The sequence below is a fragment of the Coregonus clupeaformis genome, chromosome 13 (assembly GCF_020615455.1).
Source record: "Coregonus clupeaformis isolate EN_2021a chromosome 13, ASM2061545v1, whole genome shotgun sequence".
NCBI classification, from domain to species: Eukaryota; Metazoa; Chordata; class Actinopteri; order Salmoniformes; family Salmonidae; genus Coregonus; species Coregonus clupeaformis.
The window spans coordinates 8,524,169-8,540,952 of NC_059204.1; the positions used below are offsets into that span (position 1 = coordinate 8,524,169).

Sequence of the window (16,784 nt, forward strand, 5' to 3'; positions counted from 1 at the left end):
TGGAGACTGCAACATAAATACTGTACGTCTGCACTGTTATTTCATAATATAGGCTATTCATTAGGATTGTCATAAGCTCCCTTCTCTCTAATGAAATTAAATGAAAGATCAGAGAAATGGGTCACAGCAAGGAGAGATGAGGTTCCAATTGAATTGAATTTTTTCAGGGTTTCGGGATGGATAGAGGCCGTGACGGTGTTAAAGCCCCAGTGCAATCAGAAATTAGATTTTCCTGTGTATTATGCATTTTACATACAGTGCATTCGGAAAGTATTCAGACCCCTTCACTCTTCCACATTTTGTTAAGTTACAGCCTTGTTCTAAAATGGATTAATATAAAAAATTTTGCCACTATCAACCTACACACACACACACACACACAATACCCCGTAATGACAAAGCAAAAACCGTTTTAGAAATGTTTGGACATTTATAAAAAATTTAAATATCACATTTACATAAGTATTCAGACCCTTTACTCAGTACTTTGTTGAAGCGCCTTTGGCAGCGATTACAGCCTCGAGTCTTCTTGGGTATGACGCTACAAGCTTGGCACACCTGTATTTGGGGAGTTTCTCCCATTCTTCTCTGCAGATCCTCTCAAGCTCTGTCAGGTTGGATGGGGAGGATCGCTGCACAGCTATTTTCAGGTCTCTCCAGAGATGTTCGATCGAGCTCAAGTCCGGGCTTTGAATGTTCTTGAGTGGCCCAGCCAGAGATGTGTCCTGAAGCCACTCCTGCGTTGTCTTGGTTGTGTGCTTAGGGTCGTTGTCCTGTTTGAAGGTGAACCATCGCCCCAGTCTTAGGTCTTGAGCACTGTGGAGCAGGTTTTCATCAAGTATCTCTGTACTTTGCTCAGTTCATATTTCCCTCGATCCTGACTAGACTCCCAGTCCCTGCCGCTGAAAAACATCCCCACAGCATGATGCTGCCACCACCATGCTTCACCGTAGGGATGGTGCCAGGTTTCCTCCAGACGTGACGCTTGGCATTCAGGCCAAAGAGTTCAATCTTGGTTTCATCAGTCCAGATCATCTTGTTTCTCATGGTCAGAGAGTCCTTTAGGTGCCTTTTGCCTTTTGTTCTTTTGCCTTTTGTTCTTGAACAGCGCCGGAGAAGATGGCTGCCGTTTTACAGCCCTCTAACCAATTGTACTATTATGTGTGTTTTTCCGCGTTATTTGTAATTTATTTTGTACATAATGTTTCTGCCATCGTCTCTTATAACCAAAAAGAGCTTCTGGATATCAGGACAGTGATTACTCACCTCGCATTGGACGAAGATTTTTTCTTCAACGAGGCGGCCGCGAAGGATATCCTACAGACACCCGACAAGGCCCAGATCCCCGTCATTCGCGTGAGGAAGAGACGGAGATATCGCGGACGCAGATCCGGGTGCCTTGTAAGGATCCGACGGCGGCGAGTAAACTGCCTCTTCCATCAATCCTATTAGCCAACGTTCAAGCTTTTGAGAATAAAATGGACGATTTAAGATTACGGTTATCCTACCAACGGGACATTAAAAACTGTAATATCTTATGTTTCACGGAGTCGTGGCTGAACGACAACAATGATAACATTCAGCTAGCAGGCTATACGCTACATCGGCAGGACAGAACGTCTGACTCTGGTAAGACAAGGGGTGGCGGTCTCTGTATATTTGTAAACAACAGCTGGTGCACAAAATCAAATACTAAGGAAGTCTCGAGGTTTTGCTCGCCTGAGGTAGAGTATCTTATGATAAGCTGTAGACCACACTATTTACCAAGAGAGTTTTCATCTATATTTTTCATAGCTGTCTATTTACCACCACAAACCAATGCTGGCATTAAGATTGCACTGAATGAGTTGTACAAGGCCATTAATCAACAGGAAACGCTCATCCAGATGCAGCGCTCCTAGTGGCCGGGGACTTTAATGCAGGAAACTTAAATCCGTTCTACCTAATTTCTACCAGCATGTTAAATGTGCAACCAGAGGGAAAAAAACTCTAGACCACCTTTACTCCACACACAGAGACGCATACAAAGCTCTCCCTCGCCCTCCATTTGGCAAATCTGACCATAACTCTATCCTCCTGATTCCTGCTTATAAGCAAAAACTGAAGCAGGAAGCACCAGTGATTCGGTTAATAAAAAAGTGGTCAGATGACGCAGATGCTAAGCTACAGGACTGTTTTGCTAGCACAGACTGGAACATGTTCGGGATTCTTCAGACAGCATTGAGGAGTACACCACATCAGTCACTGGCTTCATCAATAAGTGCATCGATGATGTCAGTCCCCACAGTGACCGTACGTACATACCCCAACCAGAAGCCATGGATTACAGGGAAACATCCGCACTGAGCTAAAGGGTAGAGCTGCCGCTTTCAAGACGGGACTCTAACCCGGACGCTTATAAGAAATCCGGCTATGACCTCCGACCGAACCATCAAACAGGCAAAGAGTCAATACAGGTCTAAGATTGAATCATACTACACTGGCTCTGACGCTCGTCGGATGTGGCAGGGCTTGAAAACTATTACAGACTACAAAGGGAAGCACAGCCGCGAGCTGCCCAGTGACACAAGCCTACCAGGCGGCTAAACCACTTCTATGCTCGCTTGAGGCAAGCAACACTGAAGCATGCATGAGAGCACCAGCTGTTCCGGATGACTATGTGATCACGCTCTCCGTAGCCGATGTGAGTAAGACTTTTAAGCAGGTCAACAAACATTCACAAGGCCGCAGGGCCAGACGGATTACCAGGACGTGTACTCCGAGCATGTGCTGACCAACTGGCAAGTGTCTTCACTGACATTTTCAACATGTCCCTGACTGAGTCTGTAATACCAACATGTTTCAAGCAGACCACCATAGTCCCCGTGCCCAAGGACTCTAAGATAACCTGCCTAAATGACTACCGACCCTAGCACTGACGTCTGTAGCCATGAAGTGCTTTGAAAGACTGGTCATGGCTCACATCAACAGCATAATCCCAGAAACCCTAGACCCACTCCAATTTGCATACCGCCCCAACAGATCCACAGATGATGCAATCTCTATCGCACTCCACACTGCCCTTTCCCACCTGGACAAGAGGAACACCTACGTGAGAATGCTATTCATTGACTACAGCTCAGCATTCAACACCATAGTGCCCTCTAAGCTCATCACTAAGCTAAGGATCCTGGGACTAAACACCTCCCTCTGCAACTGGATCCTGGACTTCCTGATGGGCCGCCCCCAGGTGGTAAGGGTAGGTAACAACACATCTGCCACACTGATCCTCAACACGGGGGCCCCCTCAGGGTGCGTGCTCAGTCCCCTCCTGTACTCTCTGTTCACCCATGACTGCATGGCCAGGCACGACTCCAACACCATCATTAAGTTTGCCGACGACACAACAGTGGTAGGCCTGATCACCGACAACGATGAGACAGCCTATAGGGAGGAGGTCAGAGATCTGGCCTTGTGGTGCCAGGACAACAACCTCTCCCTCAACGTGACCAAGACAAAGGAGATGATTGTGGACTACAGGAAAAAAAAGAGGACTGAGCACGCCCCCCATTCTCATCGACGGGGCTGTAGTGGAACAGGTTGAGAGCTTCAAGTTCCTTGGTGTCCACATCACCAACGAACTATCATGGTCCAAACACACCAAGACAGTCGTGAAGAGGGCACGACAAAGCCTATTCCCCCTCAGGAGACTAAAAAGATTTGGCATGGGTCCTCAGATCCTCAAAAAATTCTACAGCTGCACCATCGAGAGCATCCTGACTGGTTGCATCACCGCCTGGTATGGCAACTGCTTGGCCTCTGACCGCAAGGCACTACAGAGGGTAGTGCGTCACGGCCCAGTACATCACTGGGGCAAAGCTCCCTGCCATCCAGGACCTCTATACCAGGCAGTGTCAGAGGAAGGCCCTCAAAATTGTCAAAGACTCCAGCCACCCTAGTCATAGACTGTTCTCTCTGCTACCGCCTGCAAGCGGTACCGGAGTGCCAAGTCTAGGTCCAAAAGACTTCTCAACAGCTTCTACCCCCAAGCCATAAGACTCCTGAACAGCTAATCATGGCTACCCGGACTATTTGCACTGCCCCCCCACCCCATCCTTTTTACGCTGCTGCTACTCTGTTAAGTATTTATGCATAGTCACTTTAACTCTACCCACATGTACATATTACCTCAACTAGCCGGTGCCCCCGCACATTGACTCTGCAACGGTACCCCCCTGTATATATAGCCTCCCTACTGTCACTTTATTTTACTTCTGCTCCTTTTTTCTCAACACTTTTTTTGTTGATGTTTTATTCTTACTTTTTTGTTTAAAATAAATGCACTGTTGGTTAAGGGCTGTAAGTAAGCATTTCACTGTAATGTCTGCACCTGTTGTATTCGGCGCATGTGACCAATAAAATTTGATTTGATTTGGGCAAACTCCAAGCGGGCTGTCATGCGCCTTTTACTGAGGAGTGGCTTCCGTCTGGCCACTCTACCATAAAGGCCTGATTGGTGGAGTGCTGCAGAGATGGTTGTCCTTCTGGAAGGTTCTCCCATCTCCACAGAGGAACTCTGGAGCTCTGTCAGAGTGACCATCGGGTTCTTGGTCACCTCCCTGACCAAGGCCCTTCTCCCCCGATTGCTCAGTTTGGGCGGCCAGCTCTAGGAAGAGTATTGGTGGTTCCAAACTTCTTCCATTTAAGAATGATGGAGGCCACTGTTTTCTTGGGGACCTTCAATGCTGCAGAAATGTGTTGGTAACCTTCCCCAGATCTGTGCCTCGACACAATCCTGTCTCGGCGCTCTACGGACAATTAAATCGACCTCTTGGCTTGGTTTTTGCTCTGACATGAACTGTCAACTGTGGGACCTTATGTAGACAGGTGTGTGCCTTTCCAAATCATGTCCAATCAATTGAATTGAACACAGGTGGACTCCAATCAAGTTGTAGAAACATCAAGGATGATCAATGGAAGCAGGATGCACCTGAGCTCAATTTCCAGTGTCATAACAAAGGGTTTGAATACAAACATTTCTAAAAATCTGTTTTCACTTCGTCATTATGGGATATTGTGTGTAGAATGATGAGGGGAAAAAAATAATTTAATCAATTTTAGAATACGGCTGTAACGTAACAAAATGTGTAAAAAATCAAGGGGTCTGAATACTTTCCAAATGCACTGGACATGTGACACTACGGTGGCTGAGTGTAGCTAGTCTGTCATTTGCCTGCAGTAAGCCCCAGTTAAGGGGGCCGTCTGTTCACTTGCCGTCGGCGCGGTATGTTATAGGGAACCGCTTCCCGGTGGCCGACTGACGGACGGAATTTCGTAATTTTCGCCCATTTCTACATGTAGAATCGGTTCGGCTAAGTACTCTCGGCCGGCAATCCTACTGTTCTGCCTGTGCCTTTAAAGACTGGCAGTGTGGTACCATCATGGGAATGACTGTCTGAAACAGAGAGAAATGGAGAGGCAAAGAGAAAAAGAGACCGAGAGACAAGAGACGAGGAGGACAGAGGGAGGGAATGACTAAACTGATGCCCAAAAGGAGGGAGGGTGACTTGAATAAAACAAAATGGCTCTGAGGATCCTCTGGTGTGACAGCTGTGGGGAGACAGACACACTTGGAAGAGCATGTGGCAGACGGACACAAACGGCTCATAAACCACTTTATTAGGAAGCCTATTTGTCTGCCTGCTAACAGAGTCTGTGCTTTTCTGAGGTAAATGATCCTGGCTCCCTGTGTCTGGCTCCCCGTGTCCGGCTCCCCGTGTCCGGCTCCCTGGCTCCCTGTGTCTGGCTCCCAATGTCCGGCTCCCTGGCTCCCTGTGTCCGGCTCCCAATGTCCGGCTCCCCGGCTCCCTGTGTCTGGCTCCCAATGTCCGGCTCCCAATGTCCGGCTCCCCGTGTCTGTCTGTCTACAGTCAATATTGATGACACACGGACACACATCCATTTTCTCAACCAACCACAGAGCAGTTAGACAGACCCACTGCACCACAGAGCAGTAAAAGCATCTATTCATTCTATAGCCGGGGCGCTCTTTGTCTATTAGAAGCTACAGTGCGTCCCTCCTAGTAGATTTCAGCAGCTCTGAAGGTAATGCCATACCCCTAGAGAACATGCATTTTTCATGGGGCTGCAGCTCCAACCAGGGAGGCCTGCGCTGCCATGCAGGAGAGCCATCAAAGAAGACAGGATCAAAGTCAGCAAGGCAGGCTAGAGCCTGGAGACTTCCCTTACCCAGACAGAGGCAGAGTCCCAAATGACACCCTATTCCCTATGTAGTGCACTACTTAGGGAATAGGGTACATTGGGATGCAGATTGGCAGTGTGACTAGAGGGTAGGGTGTAGTGTTTTTTTAATTCTGGTCAGCGCCGAGGCAGGGAGGCCTCTAGAAGTAACCCTTCAAATCAAATGTTATTTATCCCATGCGCCAAATACAACTGGTGAAGTTGATTTTACAGTGAAATGCTTGCTTACGAACCTTTCCAAACGATGCAGAATTTAAACATAATACAAAATTAAATAGTAACTAACACGAGGAATCAAATAAAATAAAATACACAAGAATGGAGCTATATACAGGGAGTACCAGTACCAGACCAATGTGGAGCTATGTACAGGGAGTACCAGTACCATATCAATGTGGAGCTATATACAGGGAGTACCAGTACCAGATCAATGTGGAGCTATATACAGGGAGTACCAGATCAATGTGGAGCTATATACAGGGAGTACCAGTACCAGATCAATGTGCAGCTATATACAGGGAGTACCAGTACCAGATCAATGTGGAGCTATATACAGGGAGTACCAGTACCAGATCAATGTGCAGCTATATACAGGAAGTACCAGTACCAGATCAATGTGGAGCTATATACAGGGAGTACCAGTACCAGATCAATGTGCAGCTATATACAGGGAGTACCAGTACCAGATCAATGTGCTGCTATATACAGGGAGTACCAGTACCAGATCAATGTGCAGCTATATACAGGGAGTACCAGTACCAGATCAATGTGCTGCTATATACAGGGAGTACCAGTACCAGATCAATGTGGAGCTATATACAGGGAGTACCAGTACCAGATCAATGTGCTGCTATATACAGGGAGTACCAGTACCAGATCAATGTGGAGCTATATACAGGGAGTACCAGTACCAGATCAATGTGGAGCTATATATAGGGAGTACCAGATCAATGTGGAGCTATATACAGGGAGTACCAGATCAATGTGGAGCTATATACAGGGAGTACCAGTACCACATCAATGTGGAGCTATATATAGGGAGTACCAGATCAATGTGGAGCTATATACAGGGAGTACCAGTACCAGATCAATGTGGAGCTATATACAGGGAGTACCAGTACCAGATCAATGTGGAGCTATATACAGGGAGTACCAGTACCAGATCAATGTGGAGCTATATACAGGGAGTACCAGATCAAGGTGCAGACGTACCCGAGGTAGATACTGCATGTACATGAAGCGAGGGTAAAGTGCATCCAGATAGTAGCAGCCAATGAGTGTACACCACAAAGGCCTAGTCTGCCTATTCTGAATCGACAGGTCATTACGGAGACGTGACAGAATAAATAACTTTTACAGTGAGCGAGCACCTGAGAACACTTCAAAATTACACAGTACCGTGCATTTTATTACATTTACATTTACATTTTAGTCATTTAGCAGACGCTCTTATCCAGAGCGACTTACAGTTAGTGAATCAAACCCACAACCCTGGCGTTGCAAACGCCATGCTCTATCAACTGAGCTACATCCCTGCCGGCCATTCCCTCCCCTACCCTGGACGACGCTGGGCCAATTGTGCGCCGCCCATGAGTCTCTCGGTCGCGGCCGGCTGCGACAGAGCCTGGATTCGAACCAGTATCTCTAGTGGCACAGTTAGCACTGCGATGCAGTGCCTTAGACCACTGCGCCACGGTCACTAATGCTGCGTGTTATGACACGATCCAAAAAGAGTGATTGTTTAATTCTACGAACATTATATAAAAGCTATAAATCCACTCCAAAGCAGCCAAAGAAACAGGTCATATCATTTCAAGGTGAAAGAGGTCATATCATTTCAAGGTGAAAGAGGTCATATCATTTCAAGGTGAAAGAGGTCATATCATTTCAAGGTGAAAGAGGTCATATCATTTCAAGGTGAAAGAGGTCATATCATTTCAAGGTGAAAGAGGTCATATCATTTCAAGGTGAAAGAGGTCATATCATTTCAAGGTGAAACAGGAGACCATCATTAAAATGCTGATGGGTAAAACGTTTTTTTTTTTTCATATCATATGGGACATGAACAATAACATACAGTGGGGAGAACAAATACTTGTTCTCCCCACTGTACATGCTAGAATGTGTTTTGTGTAACACTCTAGAATGGACAAGGTTCTCTGAGGCTAACCGAACAATTAACAATCAAATTCTGCACACATTTAAAAGTAGTGGAGTCTCTTGATTGCAATAATTACACGAATTACTTTATAACACCGCCTCTGTCTGTCTGTAAGAAAATAAACATCTAGGGAGAAAACAGACATGGTTGACTGGAGATTGCTCAGCAGAAAGAAGTATTAAAGTCAAATAAATGTCTGTTGGGGAAGGAGTTTTAATGGTAATCGACTCCCAAGGTGGTCCCTGGGAAACCACCACTCCTTGATCTTGTGACAGTACAGGATCCCCCCAAAAAGTATTTAATATGCCCATATGAATCTCAGGTTTTGGTAAATCACATAGATTGTATAAAATAAGTGAATCATCAAATGTATTAGAAAAATTAATGAAATATGTTATAACTGTTATGCTTACGCAGACTGATATATTTCAAGGGATAGTGAGACATTATGGCAATTAAAATCAGAAATTATTTTTTTTTATCTCAATATCAAATCATTTCTGGGTAACAATGAAGTACTTTACTGTGATTGTTTTAAATTAAAAATTGGTCAAAAAGAAAACAAAATTGCTTCTTAGCAACAATTTTGTTAGGACTGTGGGCTGAGTGGGAAGGGGAAAACTGAAAACTAGCTGTTATTGGCAGAGAGGTTTAGAACTGGTGATGTCACCAGACAGGACAAAACTCCATCCCACCAAAACAGGCTGACATTTCATTCAGCTCTTGCACTAACAGGGGATATCATCATTGTCACAGTATTTTTCCAACCTCATAGTATGGGGTGTGTGTGTGTGTGTGTGTGTGTGTATACAGTGGGGGAAAAAAGTATTTAGTCAGCCACCAATTGTGCAAGTTCTCCCACTTAAAAAGATGAGAGAGGCCTGTAATTTTCATCATAGGTACACGTCAACTATGACAGACAAAATGAGAAAAATCACATTGTAGGATTTTTAATGAATTTATTTGCAAATTATGGTGGAAAATAAGTATTTGGTCAATAACAAAAGTTTCTCAATACTTTGTTATATACCCTTTGTTATATACGTTTTCTGTAAGTCTTCACAAGGTTTTCACACACTGTTGCTGGTATTTTGGCCCATTCCTCCATGCAGATCTCCTCTAGAGCAGTGATGTTTTGGGGCTGTCGCTGGGCAACACGGACTTTCAACTCCCTCCAAAGATTGGAGACTGGCTAGGCCACTCCAGGACCTTGAAATGCTTCTTACGAAGCCACTCCTTCGTTGCCCGGGCAGTGTGTTTGGGATCATTGTCATGCTGAAAAGACCCAGCCACGTTTCATATTCAATGCCCTTGCTGATGGAAGGAGGTTTTCACTCAAAATCTCACGATACATGGCCCCATTCATTCTTTCCTTTACACAGATCAGTCGTCCTGGTCCCTTTGCAGAAAAACAGCCCCAAAGCATGATGTTTCCACCCCCATGCTTCACAGTAGGTATGGTGTTCTTTGGATGCAACTCAGCATTCTTTGTCCTCCAAACACGACGAGTTGAGTTTTTACCAAAAAGTTATATTTTGGTTTCATCTGACATTCTCCCAATCATTTTTACATTTACATTTTAGTCATTTAGCAGACGCTCTTATCCAGAGCGACTTAGTTAGTGAATAAAAAACAAAAATTATACTGGCCCCCCGTGGGAATCGAACCCACAACCCTGGCGTTGCAAACGCCATGCTCTATCAACTGAGCTACATCCATGCCGGCCATTCCCTCCCCTACCCTGGACGACGCTGGGCCAATTGTGCGCCGCCCCACTCAAATGCACTCTAGCAAACTCCAGACGGGCCTGGACATGTACTGGCTTAAGCAGGGGGACACGTCTGGCACTGCAGGATTTGAGTCCCTGGCGGCGTAGTGTGTTACTGATGGTAGGCTTTGTTACTTTGGTCCCAGCGCTCTGCAGGTCATTCACTAGGTCCCCCCGTGTGGTTCTGGGTTTTTTGCTCACCGTTCTTGTGATAATTTTGACCCCACGGGGTGAGATCTTGCGTGGAGCCCCAGATCGAGGGAGATTATCAGTGGTCTTGTATGTCTTCCATTTCCTAATAATTGCTCCCACAGTTGATTTCTTCAAACCAAGCTGCTTACCTATTGCAGATTCAGTCTTCCCAGCCTGGTGCAGGTCTACAATTTTATTTCTGGTGTCCTTTGACAGCTCTTTGGTCTTGGCCATAGTGGAGTTTGGAGTGTGACTGTTTGAGGTTGTGGACAGGTGTCTTTTATACTGATAACAAGTTCAAACAGGTGCCTTTAATACAGGTAACGAGTGGAGGACAGAGGAGCCTCTTAAAGAAGAGGTTACAGGTCTGTGAGAGCCAGAAATCTTGCTTGTTTGTAGGTGACCAAATACTTATTTTCCACCATAATTTGCAAATAAATTCATTAAAAATCCTACAATGTGATTTTCTGGAATTTCTTTTCTCAATTTGTCTGTCATTTAAACGTTTTTTAGTGTGCATTTAAACGTTTTTTTGTGTGCATTTAAACGTTTATTAGTGTGCATTTAAACGTTTTTTAGTGTGCATTTAAACGTTTTTTAGTGTGCATTTAAACGTTTATTAGTGTGCATTTAAACGTTTTTTAGTGTGCATTTAAACGTTTTTTAGTGTGCATTTAAACGTTTATTAGTGTGCATTTAAACGTTTATTAGTGTGCATTTAAACGTTTATTAGTGTGCATTGAAAATATTTTTTTGTGTGCATTTAAAATGTTTTTTAGTGTGCATTTAAACTCATTGTGTGTTTTGAACCTGTGTTAGGCAGCATCCAAATAATCTTTTACCTTTTCAAAGGTTAATCTGTTGGCAGGACCAGGATGGATGACCGCAAAATATTTTTAGCTCACACCTCAAACCTCCCCCACCCTCCTTTCACTTTCTTCATTTTAAATGTAAAGTGTGTTGCGATTTTTAAATGCTTTAAATAAAAAAAGTTTGATTTGATCCTCTCCTCTACCCTTCTCCCACGGTCCGTGTTATATAATGTGCTGAGCCCAGACAGCTTTTTCCTGCAGTATCACCTTAACAATGGCAGCGTCTTCCAGTTCTCCAGGGAGCTGCTCTGGAATGCCCAACAGGATTACAGATGAGCTCATAGACTGGCCCACTGCCACCGCTGCTAGCCGTCTCTCACCCAGCCAGACCTCATGTCGTGGCCACCTGCCTAGCCTAATCCAAACCCAGTCTAATTGACTGAGATCTAAAGCCTTTTCTCTGGCGTGAACGTGAGGCCTGCAGGTAACTGTGGATGACTGCTCTGAGGGGGGAGGTTAGATCCATTCCATTTATATCCCCTTTAGTAGTATTCAATGTGGTTGCCATTCATAGTTGAAATACTGTTGAATTTTACCTGAATGGAATTGTTCTGGTTGATTTTTATTTTTTTATTTTTTATAAAATCGGCATCAATATGAGGACCACACCTCTCCACTCTAGAACAAGCATGAACGCTGAGAACAGTAAATTAGTGTAGTACAACCCTTCCTGTTGACTTGTTATTTTACAAAATGCCTTCCAGTATGACCAGGCTGAGTTCCTACAGAACAACAGCCTCATCTCACGCTCAGCAGATTCCCATAGGAATATCTCTCTAGAGAAAGAGCTTACTGCAGAGATGAGCTGTTTCGAATACTATCCTTTGTGTGTGTGTAGATATGTGTGTGTGTGTGTGTGTATGTATATGTGTGTGTGTGTGTACACAGTGAGGGAAAAAAGTATTTGATCCCCTGCTGATTTTGTACGTTTGCCCACTGACAAAGACATGATCAGTCTATAATTTTAATGGTAGGTTTATTTGAACAGTGAGAGACAGAATAACAACAACAAAATCCAGAAAAACACATGTCAAAAATGTTATAAATTGATTTGCATTTTAATGAGGGAAATAAGTATTTGACCCCCTCTCAATCAGAAAGATTTCTGGCTCCCAGGTGTCTTTTATACAGGTAACGAGCTGAGATTAGGAGCAAAGACAGGTAACGAGCTGAGATTAGGAGCACACTCTTAAAGGGAGTGCTCCTAATCTCAGCTTGTATCCTGTATAAAAGACACCTGTCCACAGAAGCAATCAATCAATCAGATTCCATTTGGAGGAGGAGAAGGAATGCTGCCTATGACCCCAAGAACACCATCCCCACCGTCAAACATGGAGGTGGAAACATTATTCTTTGGGGGTGTTTTTCTGCTAAGGGGACAGGACAACTTCACCGCATCAAAGGGACGATGGACGGGGCCATGTACCGTCAAATCTTGGGTGAGAACCTCCTTCCCTCAGCCAGGGCATTGAAAATGGGTCATGGATAGGTATTCCAGCATGACAATGACCCAAAACATACGGCCAAGGCAACAAAGGAATGGCTCAAGAAGAAGCACATTAAGGTCCTGGAGTGGCCTAGCCAGTCTCCAGACCTTAATCCCATAGAAAATCTGTGGAGGGAGCTGAAGGTTCGAGTTGCCAAACGTCAGCCTCGAAACCTTAATGACTTGGAGAAGATCTGCAAAGAGGAGTGGAACAAAATCCCTCCTGAGATGTGTGCAAACCTGGTGGCCAACTACAAGAAACGTCTGACCTCTGTGATTGCCAACAAGCACTAAGTCATGTTTTGCAGAGGGGGTCAAATATTTATTTCCCTCATTAAAATGCAAATCAATTTATATCATTTTTGACATGCGTTTTTCTGGATTTTGTTGTTGTTATTCTGTCTCTCACTGTTCAAATAAACCTACCATTAAAATTATAGACTGATCATGTCTTTGTCAGTGGGCAAACGTACAAAATCAGCAGGGGATCAAATACTTTTTTCCCCCTCACTGTATATGTGTGTGTGTGTGTCCTGTGTGCGTGTCCTGTGTGCGTGTCCTGTGTGCGTGTCCTGTGTGCGTGTCCTGTGTGCGTGTCCTGTGTGTGTGTCCTGTGTGTGTGTGTGTGTGTCCTGTGTGCACCCAGTCACCCACCTGGAGGTCGTCGTCCTCCCTGACCAGCTCCTTCGGGGGGAACAGGTCCTTGGCTTGGATGTACTCCAGACTGGGGGGTCCCTCTTCGCCCTGGAAGACAGGAACACAGGCAGGTCAGACATCTCAGCTCTTAGCACATAGTAACAGTAGAGCACTAGAACAGGGGCTGTAACCAATCATCACTCGCCCAGGAAAAAGGCAATAAAATCAACTCCCTTCACAGGAGTCCCTTTCCAGGTCCTGCGCGAGCAAGCATCTGTGTGCGCAAGTGTGTCATGGGTTGTGTGTATGTGTGGGGTAATCTGCCATCGCAGCGGAGGAAGCGTGTTCTCAGGCGTCACGTAGCAGATGAAACATTGACCGTGATCAACCTCAGTAAATTAGGTGAAAGACCTCCACTTCAGATAGAGCGAGTCCCAAATGGCACCGTTTTACCTATTTAGTGCACTACTTTTGACCAGGGCCTATAGGGGTAGAAAGTAGTGCACTAAATAGATAATAGGGTGCCATTTGGTGGTAGTGGTGGAGGGTGAATTGGCAGACAACAGAAGGAGAGATGTGGTGTGGTGCAGGCCAGGCACATTTTTCAACTCCGTAACCCCTCAAAACATAATGCCTTCCCTGTTCTGGGTCATAATATTAGAGGAAGGGCTATTGTTTGGTTAGGAAGGTGGGCAGTAAAGCAGCAATATCTTTTTGAAGTTAGTCCCTCAATTACAATCGAGTGAGTGGCTTTGGAACTTGGCATCCGTTACGGTCGAACGTCAAACATTTACTCAGCACGATGCCAGCCAGCGTCTGCAATCTTTTGACGCAGGGAGCCACAGTCTTCGGCAAACAGAGGAATGAAGGACATGATTGGCCACTGCTGGGCTACGGTCAGTACACCACCAACAGCTCTTCAGCTCACCTACAGGGGAGCTGGCACCACCAACAGCTCTTCAGCTCACCTACAGGGGAGCTGGCACCACCAACAGCTCTTCAGCTCACCTAAAGGGGAGCTGGCACCACCAACACACCCTTCAGCTCTTCATCAATGAGCATGTTGGAGGAGAATGAGGATCCTCAAGTTCTTCATAACAAAAATCAGTCAGAGGATTGTACTGCTCTTCATGTCTCCACCAGCCAACCCAAAAGGTTGCCTGTTTTTTCTTTAAGGTAAGCATTCGTTTTTAAAGGTGACCAGGGGTGTAGCTACACACATTTTTTGGGGGGGGATTACCCCTCCTAGTCTATCTAGTAATTTTAGAATTTAGTTTGGTAGCCGATGCTGTTCCATGCAAACACTTTCTGGCCAATGGGCATTGGGTTGTTCATGCGGTGGTTACAACGTATCCCTGATCAAACTTTTGTGGCGAAGCCGCGGGAGCAAACGAGTTTGGTACAGGGACAGAAAATATTTATTCATGCAAATCTGATTAGATACAGCGTTTGATTATTGAAATGTCAGACTAAATTTAACTCCATAGTTGGTTCTCTCTTTCTGAGGGCTAATCGGGGACAGGCCGCCAAAAATCAGGGACTGTCCCTGAATATCCACAGAGGGAAAACTGGAAGCAGCAGGAGGAAAGAGATATAATCCATCCATCATCCATCCATCCATCCATCTCTCCCTCCCTCCATCCATCTCTCTCTCCATCCATCCATCCATCATCTCTCCATCCATCATCTCTCCATCCATCATCTCTCCATCCATCCATCCATCCATCATATCTCCATCTCTCCATCCATCCATCCATCATCCATCCATCTCTCCATCCATCCATCCATCTCTCCATCTCTCCATCCATCCATCTCTCCATCCATCCATCTCTCCATCCATCCATCTCTCCATCTCTCCATCCATCCATCTCTCCATCCATCCATCTCTCCATCCATCCATCTCTCCATCCATCCATCCATCACTGCCTTGGCTCAGACACACTGGGGACTAGACGAGAGGGCCCTCTGCAGAGTCCGCACCACAGCCAGACCAGACACAGCAACATGAGGATCTTTGCTCAATGTTCTGCATACCGGCAAGTGCCTCATATCAGACAAGAATCAAAATGGCAGTACGGTCATGGGGCTTCATCACCTGGTACATGCCCACAAAGCCTACATCATTATCAGCCATGTGAAAGTGATGGCTTTTCATACAGACGTCCTCCTGCATCCTGCCATGCGAACCCTAACGCTCTCACTGAGGGGGGACATCTGCCATTCCTGCCACCAACCCAACACAGAACCTCCAACCATAGCCCACTGGTCAGGCTGGTTATAAAACGGAACAGACTGTGCCTGTACTAAAACCTTCTCCTCCCCTGTGCCACCAAACTGAACAGGTCCACTTCAAAAGAACCACAAGAGCCAGAGGGGACAAGAGTGAATGCAGTACCTGATATGACATGTAGACATGGGGGGGAATGGTCTCTCCCTTGGCTTTGGGTTACGGATGGTACAGGGATGTGGGGTGCAGCAGATGAAGTGTGAGCATTAACACGTCATACCTGTTCCACAACCTCGGACCATAGGACCAGCGTCAGCACAGATCCTCAAAAGGCCCAGAGTCAGCACAGATCCTCAAAAGGCCCAGAGTCAGCACAGATCCTCAAAAGGCCCAGAGTCCGCACAGATCCTCAAAAGGCCCAGAGTCTGCACAGATCCTCAAAAGGCCCAGAGTCTGCACAGATCCTCAAAAGGCCCAGAGTCAGCACAGATCCTCAAAAGGCCCAGAGTCAGCACAGATCCTCAAAAGGCCCAGAGTCAGCACAGATCCTCAAAAGGCCCAGAGTCAGCACAGATCCTCAAAAGGCCCAGAGTCCGCACAGATCCTCAAAAGGCCCAGAGTCCGCACAGATCGTCAAAAGGCCCAGAGTCAGCACAGATCCTCAAAAGGCCCAGAGTCAGCACAGATCCTCAAAAGGCCCAGAGTCAGCACAGATCCTCAAAAGAGTCTCAAGGCGTGACTGCATCTCTTGACCACCTTGGCTCAGTCATTCTCTAGCAATAGCCTAGTAAAACTACAGTCCGACTCACAACACCCGTTTCAGTTGCACATTGGCTGCATCTCATTATCTGAAATGTTTCATTTTGCCTAAAGGCATAAAGAGAGAGAGAGAGATAGGCCTAGAGAAGTTGCCATTTCCCTGGTGGTTTTTCTATCTGGAGATTCCATCGGTTCCTTGCAACAGCCAGACACAAGAACACAGGCAGTTCCAAGAAGTGGGGGGAGGGGGGGTGGATAGACTGAGGATGGAAGTGAAATGGGTTATTGGGAGTTGGTGAGAAAGGGAGATGATGGAGAATGGGTCTTGGAGCAGTTGTCTTCCTACCAGTTTCAGCTGTCTTACACTTCTTTCAGTTTACCAATCAAGGACGTCATGGTGTGTGAGGTTAATGTGATTAGCTGCTACATTTAGAGCCAGTCTA

The 16,784-nt window shown here is 45.8% G+C and overlaps 1 protein-coding gene across 4 annotated transcripts in view; it reads right to left on the reverse strand.

Annotated features, from left to right (window-relative positions):
* The window catches only part of mtmr4 (myotubularin related protein 4), a 102,812-nt gene that overhangs the window by 56,501 nt on the left and 29,527 nt on the right, over positions 1–16,784 (reverse strand). For all 4 annotated transcript variants that reach the window (XM_045224223.1, XM_045224222.1, XM_045224224.1 and 1 more), the window contains one exon: positions 13,374–13,463. In XM_045224223.1, coding sequence (XP_045080158.1) covers positions 13,374–13,463 — 90 coding nt within the window. The remainder of the gene's footprint in view (positions 1–13,373; positions 13,464–16,784) is intronic.